At 47.0% G+C, this 13,575-nt stretch overlaps 1 protein-coding gene across 1 annotated transcript in view; it reads right to left on the reverse strand.

Annotated features, from left to right (window-relative positions):
- Positions 1 to 13,575, reverse strand: part of tecpr2 (tectonin beta-propeller repeat containing 2) — a 139,850-nt gene that overhangs the window by 106,816 nt on the left and 19,459 nt on the right. Inside the window, exon 4 of the mRNA XM_070879345.1 lies at positions 10,499 to 10,630. Coding sequence (XP_070735446.1) covers positions 10,499 to 10,630 — 132 coding nt within the window. The remainder of the gene's footprint in view (positions 1 to 10,498; positions 10,631 to 13,575) is intronic.

Consider the following 13,575-nt stretch of genomic DNA (forward strand, 5'->3'; position numbering starts at 1 on the left):
TAACCATTGCCAGCTATATTTCCTGATAGCATGCCATGCATGTATTGTAAGATTTCTAAATCGCTGGCATTAAATTTGACAATGAGACAATTCTTCTAAAACAATTGGAACAGTTTATTAAAAAAAACACACACATGCACATCCACCTTAGTTACAACAGATACAATGATGTTATAATAACAAGCAATATACGTTACTTCCCTTTGGCTGGTTGGTTTGAACACAGGGCTTGCTGTTTTGGCTGGATTTCAACAGGAGGTCTTGTGCCGTGTGTCCAGCAGAGAGAGAAAAGTATTTTGCTGAGTTCTTTATACCTCTCAAAAGCCATTGTCCCTCCGAAAGCCTCACGATTGGACCTTGGTTCCAGGACAGTTCCTCATTGGCTCTCCTCACACATGTGGCTGTCTGGCCTGGCTCAGCAATCTCTTGATTAGATTAAATGCCTTTCCAATACACAAAACCCATGCGGCAGCTCTGTGAGCTTCCATTTTATTTCAACACAAACGGACCTTTCCGTATAACCTACACTTTTAACATTTATACATAAACAGAATCAATTTTAATCATTAATAAACACTTTTATTCTAACAAACACCCCACCTTGAGGGGGAAATATCTTTATTTATCCCTCATATGGTTTATCTCATCAGGGATCACATATCATAAACATTGAGAGGGAGAGAAAAGTGGATGGCCCGACTTGGTCCCCACCTTGTAAGGTGTAGGCCAAGTAGGGGATTTATTATAGTCCAATCACATCTCCAGCGGAGACTCTCCCCTTCCCGTATCTTCAGAGCACTGTCGCTTCTCAAAGCACATTGATGATTGATGATGTTCTTGAGTCATGCTGCAGCTCCCGCTTCTCCATCTTCCCTCGGCTTCGGTCGTGGCCGGTATCGTCCTGGCAATCGTGAGGATCCGTGACATGGTCTGTGGGAAGCAAGATCAGTGCAGTATTTACTCTTTGGCAGTTTTTAACTGATTAATGTGAAACCACTTTTCCCCGGTAACTAAATCAAATAAACCGCGGGGTTCAATCGATCTATAATCTTATGCGGTCCCCACCACCTGGCTCAAAGGCAACTTCTTTTTCCCATAATTTGAAATCATCACTGAGTCTTCCACCTCGTAGTCAAAGGGACGTACTTTCTTGTCAAAGTACTTTTTAATTTGTCTTTTTGACTTCCCCAATTTGGTTGCCACAAATCGATTGATCTGATTGGTGTGATCTACCACTTGTTCCAGCCACTTGGAGCTACATGTTTTCATTGTCAGGGGACTCATCTCTATTAGTGTGAGCTGGCCTGATGTTCTCATGAGCCTCCCTGTCATGGCCTGATATGGGGAGACCCCTGTTGTTCTATGAGGTGTGGACCTCATTGCCAGTAAACACATTGGCAGCATGTTAGCCCATTGAGTGGGGTGGTCTGCGCACAATTTTTTTAACATTATCTTGAGGGTCCTGTTCCCCCTTTCGACCCCTCAGGACGACTGGGGGTGGTGAGCAATATGTCAGTTGTGTTTTATCCCCAACATTTCCTGCAGGTGGGTAAAAATTTTACTGGTAAAGTGTGAACCTTGATCGCTGTCCACTTGTACTGGTACTCCCCACCTACAAAACACATGATTCAATAGTGTTTTGGCTGCTGTGATTGTGGTGTTGAAGCTGCAGGAAAATGCTTCGATCCATTTAGTGAATTATTCCACCACCACTAGGGTATGCTGAAAATTGCCTTGCGCCTGTGGAAGTGGCCCAATGAAGTCTATCTGGAGGCGAGTCCATAGCCCTTGTGGGGGTGCGCTTTGAAGCAAGGCATGGTTAGTGGATGCGGGAGGATTGTGTTGCAGGCACAGTAGGCATTGTGTCACGTATTGGTTGATTGTTTCCCTCATGGAAGGCCACCAAGCTGTGGATGCTACCATGTAGAAGGTTACCAGGGCCGAATAGTGCCCTGCTGTGGGGTGGGAGTGAAAGAGGGAGAGCAGTTCCTGACGCACCTCTGGTGGAACACACACCACCGGGCAGGCATTTGGCTTTCTTTTGAACATCAGCAACTGCTCATCTGAGTCAGGGGCAGTGGCTAGTATGGTATTGGGAGCCCAGGCTGTTGGTTGAGGAAGGGGTCTGCCTTCCTCATGCCAGGCGCTTACAACAGCATATGACCAGTATTGCTGCTGCAGGGATTTTAAATCTAAGTGATCTATTGGGGAGGCCTTGCTAACAGCATTGCAGGGCTCAACAACTATATCCACTATCTCCCCATCAATCACAGCATCCTTGGCTGCTCTGTCTGCTCAGGAATTTCCCTCACTATGTGGACCCCCTTTTCTATGAAACAGGACTGGGATCGTTGTTTAAGGTATGACCAGAGCAGGCGTAACCAGGGCCCATGGACCAGGGCCTTACCGTCTATTGTACAATAGTCATTTTTGTGGTATAGGGCCAAAGAGAGCATGGTGTTTATAGCATAGGCAGTATCGGACCAAATATTCACGGGTCTATCTGAGGTCTCCTTTACAGCAGTTAAAAGTGCGGCGATTTCTGCATATTGTGAAGACTGTCTGTTGCATCTTCGCTGGATGGTTCTTTCTGGCAATACCATAGCATATCCGGTGTGAGGGGATCCTTCAATGTGATAGGAGGACCCATCGATGTAGACATCTGGGGCACCCAGAATGGGCTCTTTCTGCACAGGATGGGTCTCACAGTTAATCAGGGGTAACAGACATTCATGCAGGTCTCCCTCATAGATCAGAAATTGTGACTGGTTTGGAAATGGTATCAATATCTCTCTCCATAAATTCCAATGTCCATTTGCTGAGGCGCTGCGAGGAAACTAGCGAATCTCCAGGTTTCATCAGTAGTTTCAGAGGTGTGTGTCTGCTGTGCAGGATTGTAGCCTGTAACCCAGTAACAAAAGTAAAGTGATGTGCTGACCAGAAGACGTCCAGTAGGTGGCGCTCGCATGTGGTATACGTCTTTTCTGCCCCCTGCAGGATTAGAGACGTATATGCAATGGGCTGTAGTCGATCAGCTCGCGGTTGGCACAGAACTGCAGTGAGGCTTTGCTCTGTGGCCCCGACCTCCAAATAGAAGGGCTGCGTGGGATCAGGAGGGATCAGACATGCGGCCTGTATCACTAGAGTTTTTAATTTAGCCATGGACTGGGTGTGGGCATCAGTCCATGCCGGGCATATGTCATCACCCTGCAGTTTTATTAAATCATACCAGGGGCTTTGCATACTCTGCAAAGATTGGGATAAAGTTCCTTTGGTACCCCACCAAACCCAAGAATGATCATAGGGCTGTTTTTTAAGTGGGTAATGGCAGTAGCTGAATTATCTCCACCTTGTGAGAGTCAGGGGATGATCCCTCTGGAGAAATGGACACTCCGAGAAAGCTGACCCGTTCTTTTACTAATTGAACCTTATGGGGATTTACACCTTTAGTCCCACCTGAGCCAACAATGTCAAACGTTTGTGCAAAAGGGACAGATGCTCCTCCATGCTGTCGGTTGCCAGCAGTGGGTCGTCCAGGTACTGTAGAAAGCAGGTAGGGCGGGAAACGTCTTTTAAAATTGCAGCCATTCTTTTGTAGAATATCATGGGGGCAGTGTAGAACCCCAGAGGCAAGCATGTCCAGGTGTAGCTCTGGTCCTCAAATGTGAATGCAAATTTGTACTGGTCTTCCCCTTTAACAGGGATAATCCAGCATCCATTGACAATGTCAAAGGTTGAGAAGTACTTGGAACCAGCAGGAATTTGAGATAATATGGTAGCAGTTTCTCTTACTATTGGTGAGCAGGCTGGTGTTACAGAATTTAACTTTCTGTAATCAAGTCAGTCGCCAGCTGCTATCAGGCTTTTTAACCGGCCATGTGGGTGAATTGGTCGTGAAAATGCCTGTCCTAAAAACACCCTGCTCGACTAGGGATTTTATGGTGTCTCGGATGTAAGGGTGACTCTCCCTTGGGATGGGGTACTGTTTAATGAAGGAGTGGCGGGGGAGTCCCGCAATAGGTTCCACGCCTGCCATTTTTCCACAGTCATGCTTGCATGTGGCAAACACCGCTAGGTGTTTCTGAATTAGTTTTGTCACAGCTTGATTTTCATTCCCTGGAGCGTCGTACTCAGATGGCTTTTTAATAGAAATTTCAGATGCTCACTGAGTTTTTGCTATCACTCCTGCTTTCTCTCTCAATCCTATCCAAACACAGTCCTGATAATCTATCATCGTGCCATACTGATCCAACACATCAGTCCCTAAAATTCCCCTTCCGTCGGGGGTGTCAGCATAGGTGAGGCCTCCCAACTGAAGTTCAGTGGCCTTCCCTGTATACGCGGTGGTTGTATCACCGTTAAACTCTTTAAGGGTCATATAACCCTCGCCCGCTGCCGCATGGCGTTCAGGGTATGGGGCGTGGATAATGGTAACGGCTGAGCTGGTATCGATAAGGAGAACCTGTTGCCTGCCCCCTTTTAAGACAACAAGGACGACTGGTCTCCCGCTACCATCACGTCGGAATCCCATTTCCGACCAGTCTTTGGGGGCCGAACCCTGTCATAGGGTCGATCCTTGAATGGGTCTCCCTAATGAGTGTGCATCGGCGAGTGTGCATCGGCGAGTGTGTGCACCAGTAAATGATTTTGCATCCTCCCCGTGGCAATTTGGGTTTGTATGGGGGTTATCAATTGATCCAATCGTTGATCTGTCCCAGATGACTTGGATTCGTCCCTCAGGAGGTATCTATGCATTGCAAAATGGTTCGGTGCTGGTCTGGTTCTGCTGCAGTCTTTTGCTAGGTGGTCTACCTTCTTACAATTAAAGCACTGTCCCTTAAAGGGGTAGTTTTGAGATCCCTCCACCAATGACACTGGTTTATTTGCACTGGGTGGTGACTTCCCCTTTAATTGGTCTTTTACCATCTCCCAGGCTATTTGAGCACTGGTTTCTATATATGTCCGCTGATTGGTGGGCCTTATGGCTATTCCAGGGTGGTTTTATCTAAAGGGGGGAGTTGGGTCAGGAACATCGATTTAAATTGTTCCTGATTCTTTACTACTGTAGCATTTGCAGCACCTGGCTCTACGTACGTTGATAAATATCGTACAGGTGATTACTGAAGGTTCTAGAGGTCTCTTCTGGGTGCTGCTTGGCCTGTTTAAGCAGAGCCACTAAGTTCAAGTTTTGGATCACGAAATGGTTTAGGATCTCGGTCATAAGTGCATTGGCCGCTACGGCAGGCTGGAGGACTGCTTCTGGCAGATTATCTTTTAGGGAAGTGGAACAGTCCAAGAAGAGGACTCGTGTTAAGTCTCTCTCTTCCAACTCGGGGTGACCCCTCATGAAATTTGCCCACCTCCTATTAACTTCCAGTGGGTCATCCCCATTATTAATGGGGCCCAACTCATGGCTACACGCCATGGCGTCAGCACCAGATATGGGCCGTGAGTTGGTATGGTTACTGGTGATGGGACCGTGTGTATTACGTCGTAAAGAAGTGGTTACTATGGCTATGGTTGGCTCTTGTGTCTCCAAGGTATCCCATTCTACACCACTCTCCTGGGGATTATACGGACTTCCTTCCTCCTACCAATCTGTCTGAGTTATGGCTCACCATGTTACTGCGGATAGCGGGGCCTGCTGCTTCCTTAACTTACTTTTTAGCCTCGCTATTTCTAGTTGGCACTGGGAGTGATCTGCCTCCCTATGTGGCTTCTTAATTACTTCTCTTAATGATTCCCTAGAATCTTCTATATCTTGCTGGAACCTCAAGTTTTCCAATTTATATTTTTTTAACTCTGATTTGTTTTCATTTGCTTCAACAATGGCTGCTGTGGCATTTAAGTTTGAGAGACTTTGTTGTAGCAATGAAGCTGCCTGTTCAGCCCCTCTTTCTAATTGCTTAATACTGTGGTTTAACTGGCTAATTTCTTGTCTTAAGTGCTGTATTTCTCCCTCTTAACTGCTTCACAAGTTGGAGGCCTTCTTCACTTTGTTGTTTTATACCTTCAATCTCTCTTTCTTTTAGTTGAATCTCTTACTTGCAATTCTTTCAAATCTTGTATCACTTTGGCGCCCGTCTCATTAATCCCTGATTTCTCCGGACACAAAATACGCTGAAGGCCACGAGACTGTTTGCCCGTTTTGGCCTTAGCTCTTTCCTGGATAAGTTTCACCATCTCCCCAAATGACACAAGTTGACCCTTGTGGATGTGCCATGCATGTGCCTTGAACTCTTCTATGTCTTGTATCGGGAACTTTTTGGATAACTTCTCCTGATAAATTAGCTCAACATTTCTTTTTATTGTTGGCTTTCTGTCCATGACCGATCCCTTCATCCAGTGTCTTTTGAATATAACTACTGGGGGGGGGGGCCCCACTTAAACAGTTACAACTATCGAGACGACCGCTCCTTAAGACGCAATTTCTTCCGATCCGTTTAATTGTTTCAAGCTATATTTCGCAACACAGTTTAGAATCGCAACTCCCGAGATTTCCAATTGTTCAAAAGAATCATCAAAAAGCTGTCTCGTTAGTTGCCCGCATTCTCCACCAATTGTAAGATTTCTAAATCTCTGGCATTAAATTTGACAGTGAGACAATTCTTCTAAAACAATTGGAACAGTTTATTAAAAAACACAGACACACATGCACATCCACCTTAGTTACAACAGATACAATGATGTTATAATAACAAGCGATATACGTTACTTCCCTTTGGCTGGCTGGTGTGAACACACGGCTTGCTGTTTTCGCTGGTCTTCAACAGGAGGTCTTGTGGCGTGTCTCCAGCAGAGAGAAAAAAGTATTTTGTTGAGTTCTTTATACCTCTCAAAAGCCATTGTCCCTCCAAAAGCCTCACGATTGGACCTTGGTTCCAGGGCAGTTCCTTATTGGTCTCCTCCCACATGTGGCTGTCTGGCCTGGCTCAGCCATCTTTTAATTAGATTAAATGCCTTTCCAATACACAAAACCCATGCAGCAGCTCTGTGGGCTTCCATTTTGTTTCAACACAAACAGGCCTTTCCGTATAATCTACACTTTTAACATTTATACATCCACAGAATCAATTTTAATCATTAATAAACACTTTTATTCTTATAGTATTTATACATTTGCAGTTCAAACAGGAAAAGTGATGCATAGTTGGCATTGAGAAAAACAGAGCAGCTGTGGCACACAATACAGGGCGGGGAATCCAACAGTCAAAATCAACATGAATCAACAAGATAGTTCGCTATCAGGTTATAATACCATGTATCAAAATGGCACAAAAATCAACCCAAGGAGAATCTGATTTATATTGGCATCTGCAATTCAGATGACAATGGTCCACATCAAATGTGGCTGCAGATATTTCATAGCAGATCCTAAGTTCACCAACATGCTAAATGGTCTTCTTTAATGGCAATAATTGACAAAATTACAAAATAAGGTATATGCAAGAACGTGCATGCAGCATTTATTTCCCCTTCTAGAGAAAGGGCCCCCATCCCCCAATACAAGTTTCTTGATGGTTGTTAAGTCAATCACTCTGGCATAATAATGGGCTGAAAATTCCGGCCTCTCCGGGTCTGTACGAAGTGCGCACGAACCCGGCGAGGCCTCGCAAAAGCCAGTTCTCGTGGCGCGATGCGCATGTGCCGAAAACCAGCTTTTCCGATTGGTTAAGATTTCTCTAGACAGATCCGCCGCTCCCCGGGAGAAGAACATCCGCGTGGGAAAGATTGGGCATGAGTTGGCCAAATAGCCCAGTGAATGTCCTTCAAACTTTTACGCCTGGTAAAAGCAGGTGCATAGCCTACTTTTACCAGTGCAAGAGTTTTAAAACATATTAAAATTATTTAAATGCTCATTTTTATATTAAAAACCCTGTCCATTAAGACAAGTTTATTTTTAACACTATTAAAACACATTCAAAAAATATAATTTTTCTAAAACATTTAATTTCAATTAAGTTTAAATATGAGAAATGTTTTATTTATTTATTATGCTGTGTTTTGGTGGAGTTTCTCATTGATAGTACAGGTGCAGCGTCCCAAATCCGGAACCCACGGGACGCAGGTCGTTGCGGTTTTTACGTTTTTCCGAACTCTGGAACGTCTTTCTGACGTCACGAATCTGGAAACACCCGAGCCCAGGCTTGGGTATTTCTGGATTTCGGAACGTCAAAGCTGGGGCGGGGAGAATTCCCGCCGAGGTGGTGTTCGGACGGGGAGAATTCCCGCCGAGGTGGTGTTCGGGCGGGCCAGCCCCGCCGAGGTGGTGTTCGGGCGGGCCGGCGAAGAGGCCCCGAGGTAAGGGCGGCGAGGCGAGACCCCGAGATCGGTAGGGTCGTCCGGTCTGATTCCAGAACATTTTACAGATTCCAGACGACCCTGCCATGGATTGTCCCAGAGTCTGGAACATTCCAGAACTCCGGATTTTGGACACTCAACCTGTAATGGGAGTCCGTACAAACAGAGCTCCCATTTTTATCAATGAGAATACTGCAGTGATTGGTGGTCCAGGCCCACGTGACTCCAGCATGTACGTACGTACCTGAAAGGCATCTTTCCCATACTGCACAGCGAATCTCGGCCTCCGACCGGAATCTCTACATTCCTCCGGGACCACCATGTACTTTCATAGATTTTTTTCGGGTTGGAGGCGCTCGTACAAAGGAAGCCTCCGACCACAATTTGCCCCCCCCCCCCCCCACTGTTACTGTCACAACCATTAAGAAGTTCAAATTTTATATGCAAACTTTCCAATAAATCATGTGAAAGATCACTATTAGTAATGATCATGTATTGATCCTCAAATGTTAAAGAAACTGCACAAGAACTTTTGGATCTTGGCAGTCTCTGAATATTTTTGATTAAAGTTAAAAAAAAACATAAAAAAACACCATCAACCAACTGGTTTGTGGTAAACATATTGTTTATGGACCTTATCCCTTTCTAGTTCTGTGTCAAAAGAACTGATCACAGCCAGGGAAATGGAAGAGATAAAACAATTAGGGCTGGATTTTCCAGTCCTTTGCATTCTGGGTTTCGCCCTGGAGCGGTGTGAAAGGCAGCGGCGAGATCTCCAGCGTCCCGTCGTGATCCTCCAGTCAGGTTTTGCGGTGGTGCTGAACAACGCCCCTGGTTGCGACACTGACGCGAGTTTTCACTCTCGCCCGATCCGTCCACCTGGATGTGCGCCCGCAATGACCGCCTGGGAAATCAGCCATGCTGGCGGCAGAGAGGAAGGTGAAGTGCTACTACAGTAAGTGCGAGTGTTTTTTGTTTTAAATTTTTGTGCGATTTGTGTTGCGGTGGCGTGGGCAATGTTTTCTGAATGTGTGTGTTTTTTTTAGGTTCCTCCTCCCCTCAGGCCTCTCTCAAAGCACTCATAGCCCGACTCTTGAGCTTGGGCGTTTCCCTTCCATGCTCCATGAGAGGTGTACAACGCCTCCCTTCGCACTGCACCCCCTGACGCAGGGCCCAGATGCCAAAACTTGAATTCTAAAGCGCAAACTATCCCGCCTCGTCGCCATTATCGCCCCGAAAAGTGAAAAGCCAAAAATCCAGCCAGGGTTTTGCCGGGTTTTGACCCGGAGTGGCGAGAAATGGAGCAGTGAGGTCTTTTGCTTCCGGTCGCAATCCTCCGGTCGGGATTTGCGGCGGCGCTTAAAAGCACCACTGGGAAGAGCTGCGACGGGTGTGCAACGGCTCTCGTTGTGACACCGGCAGTTGTTTGGACTCGCACCCGACGCGTACGTCCCAAAGCGCGCCCCGCGATGACTGCCAGGGAAAACAGAGCACTCCAGCCCTGCCGGCGGCAGTGAGGGAGATAAAAGTACAAATAAGGTAAGTTCCAGTGTTTATTCTTTTACTTTTTTTGTAGCAATTTATGTTGTGGTGGTGTGGGCAATGTTTTTGTGATTTTTAATTGTTTTCTCCCCCCTCCCAAGGCCTCTCTTGGAGCGCTCCCGGCTCCGCACTTTAGTTGGCAAGGTACCCATTTTTGCACCGCGAAAGTTGTACAATGCCTCCCTTCGCACTGCGAAGGCCCAGATGGCAAAATTTTCTCCACCGCTAAAACCGAAAATCCAGCCCAGAGACTCTTACCATGCTACCCGATGCCCATGTTCTTGCGATTAAATATTTCAGTGATAAATCTATCACCATTTGACTATTCAAATACTTGTAACATTCACAACACTGATAGTCCATTAATATAATAGGTGCCAATACTCTTCAATAGTAGCCAACTGCCAGCATTCCTCATGTGCGAACCCAATATAAACGTGTCTTTCTTTTAATTGTATACACCAACAGTGCCACTATTTCTCTCAAACCTTTCCTTTTCTGTTAAAATCCATTTAAAAAAAAACTCCAATTTCAAAAAAGTAGCATTTTTCTAAGCAGCATTTTCCCAAACAGTTGCATTTACCACGTATTTACAAATCTATAATCCTACCAGCAAGCCTACAGGTTCACAATTTATCATTTTAAGATTCATTACCTGATCCAAGTCCACAGCAGCATGCACTACTTTGCCCTGATCATCCCCAGAGAACAGTTTCATTCCATTGATGCTCCAAGCTAGTGCTGTAATATTACTTTTGTGAATACCCACAACATCAAATCGGCGCAACTGTGGAGCAAGAATTACATGATGAAAGTCAAGAAAAACAAAGGGTCTGCAAAATAGAATGGGATTAACTACTAAAATGTTATCAATATTCAAATAAAACTATGGGCCCAAGTTTCCACATGATTTGCGCCTGATTTTTTAGGAGCAACTGGTGGAGAATGGACTATCTTAGAAATCGCAATTCTCCACATTTTTTTTTCTGCAGTTCTAGTCAGGTAGAACAGTTCTACTTTGGAACAGAATTTTTTCTTCAAAAGGGGGCGTGTCTGGCCACTGACGCCTGATTTGAAAGTTTCCACAGTGAAAACGTACTCCAAACTAAAGTAGAATGGAGCAAGTGAAGATTTTTGTAGAACTGAAAAAACCTGTTCTGCACATTAAAAAATCAGGCGCAGGTTACAAATTAGGTGTCCAGAACGAGGTGGGGGAGGTGGGGGAGGGGGGGGGGGAAGGGAAGTCATTAAATTCTACAATAAATCCTTATTTATACTTATACAAATAAATCCAACCTGAATAAACATTTATAAGCAAAGAAAAGATTAAATAAACCATCTTCCTACCTGTGTGAAAGTGCTTCAGGCAGGCCTTTCGGGACCAAAGGCTGAACGGGCCGGCCCGAGACTTCGGGCAGGGCCCGTCCCCAGCACCAGATTTACAGGTAGGTGGCATTGGGTTGGGTTGGGTCGGGTCGGGGAGGTTCGGTTCGGTTCGGGTCGAGGGGGGGGGGGGGGGAGGGAGGGAGGGAGAGAGAGGGGGGAGGGAGAGAGAGAGAGAGAGAGAGAGAGAGAGAGAGAGAGAGAGAGGGGGGGGGGAGGGAGAGAGAGAGAGCGAGAGGGGGAGGGAGCGAGAGGGGGAGGGAGCGAGAGGGGGAGGGAGCGAGAGGGGGAGGGAGCGAGAGGGGGAGGGAGCGAGAGGGGGAGGGAGCGAGAGGGGGAGGGAGCGAGAGGGGGAGGGAGCGAGAGGGGGAGGGAGCGAGAGGGGGAGGGAGCGAGAGGGGGAGGGAGAGAGAGGGGGAGGGAGAGAGAGGGGGAGGGAGGGGCCAGGTCGGATCCAGTCCGGGAGCGGAAGTCGGGTCGGGTCCAGTCCGGGGGAGGGGGGCGGAGCGGGAACAGGAGCTTGGGTCGGGTCGGGTCCAGTCCGGGGGGGTGGGGGCGGAGCGGAAACAGGAGCGCCGGTCGGGGCGGGTTCAGTCGGGGAGGCGGGGAGCGGGAACAGGAGCGCGGGTCGGGTCCAGTCGGGGAGTGGGAACAGGAGCACGGGTCGGGTCGGGTCTAGTCGGGGAGCGGGAACAGGAGCGCGGGTCGGGTCAGTCCGGGGGGGGGGGGGGGGGCGAGAGCGGGTGTCGGGTCTGGTCCGGAGGCGGAGAGGAGGGAGAGCGGGTGTCGGGTCTGGTCGGGGGGGGGGGGGGGGGGGGGGAGCAGGAGCTGGCCATGGAAGGAGCCTTATTCACGCAGCCCCAGTGAGGCCATTCGGCCAGGGCTAGGGGCTGCGTGCTTCGGGCCCCTCCCACACAGTTCGGCGCCTGGAGCTACTGCACTTGCGTGCCCACTGTAGCGTGCATGTGCAGAGGTCCCGGCACTGTTTTCAGCGCAGGGACCTGGCTCCGCCCCCCTACAGCTCGTGCTGCGCTGCGCCGAGGGCCAGAGGACCTGCAGGAGGTGGAGAATACGGAGGATTTTTTTAGGCGCACTTTGTGGCGCGAAAAACGGGCGTCCAGGTCGAGACTGCGCCATTCTAGGCACGTGTGGAAACTTGGGCCCTAAACTTCTACATTGTAGAACACTTTATTTTTTCATAATTTATTTCTCAAATTTACAGAAAATTAATTCAGATGCTGTAAGACAAAATACAGGGTGATTTTTTTTCTTTGACAAATAAAAACAGATTACATTTTTGGAAGAACATGGATGGAATAAAAAAAACATTCCAAAAAACTAATAATTCATCAGTGCATTTTTCTTTACTTAAACATTCCATTAGACATCATGAATTAAGCTTAACACCATTTGCGAAATGCTAGTCTTTGAATATAACCAGTAAACTTGTTAGTGAAGATTACAAAACAAGTGAGGTTGCATTCCACTGAAAGCCATTTGTTTAACTCAATTTTCTTACGCAAAATGCAACATTAAATGTACAGTAGCAATATGGTGAACACTTTCCATAGAAACAGGCAGTTGTGTGAAATTTGTTTTGATTATGAGTGGAGGGCAGAAAAAGATGTGCATTTACATCGCATCTGTGTCTCACACACAATGCATTACACTGAATTGCAATGATTTGGATAGGTAAATAGAGCAGCCATTTTACACACATGAGATCCCAAAGGCAGCAATGAAATTATTGCCGATTAAGATGTTTTTTTTTGCTGATGTTGATTGGAGGAGAGTACCCTGCTCTTCCTCAGAGTGCTAGGGGATCATTAATATTGCCTGAACAGGCACAGAGGCCTTGGCTTTTAACATCTTGTCTGAAAAACAGCATCGGACACCACAGCACTTCCCCCAGTTCTCGACTAGAGGTTGAACCCACAACCTAGTAACTCACTGGGGAAGAGGAACGGTCTGAAGGAAAGTCAGGCCACTCATACACCTCCTATCAACAGTTAAAGGCTGCAGTCAAAAGAATATAATAGGAACAGGAGTAGACCATGCCGCCTCTCGAGCCTGCTCCGCCATTCAATAAGATCGGTTTTAAATGGGCGGCCCCTTATTCTAAAGATCATGCCCTCTAGTTCTAGTCTCCCCCATCAGTGGAAACATCCTCTCTGCATCCACCTTGTCAAGCCCCCTCATAATCTTATACATTTCGATAAGATCACCTCTCATTCTTCTGAATTCCAGTGAGTAGAGGCCCAACCTACTCAACCTTTCCTCATAAGTCAACCTCCTCATCTCTGGAATCAACCTAGTGAATCTTCTCTGAATTGCCTCCAAAGCAAGTAT

This window comes from Pristiophorus japonicus, chromosome 4, assembly GCF_044704955.1.
Source record: "Pristiophorus japonicus isolate sPriJap1 chromosome 4, sPriJap1.hap1, whole genome shotgun sequence".
Taxonomy (NCBI): Eukaryota; Metazoa; Chordata; class Chondrichthyes; family Pristiophoridae; genus Pristiophorus; species Pristiophorus japonicus.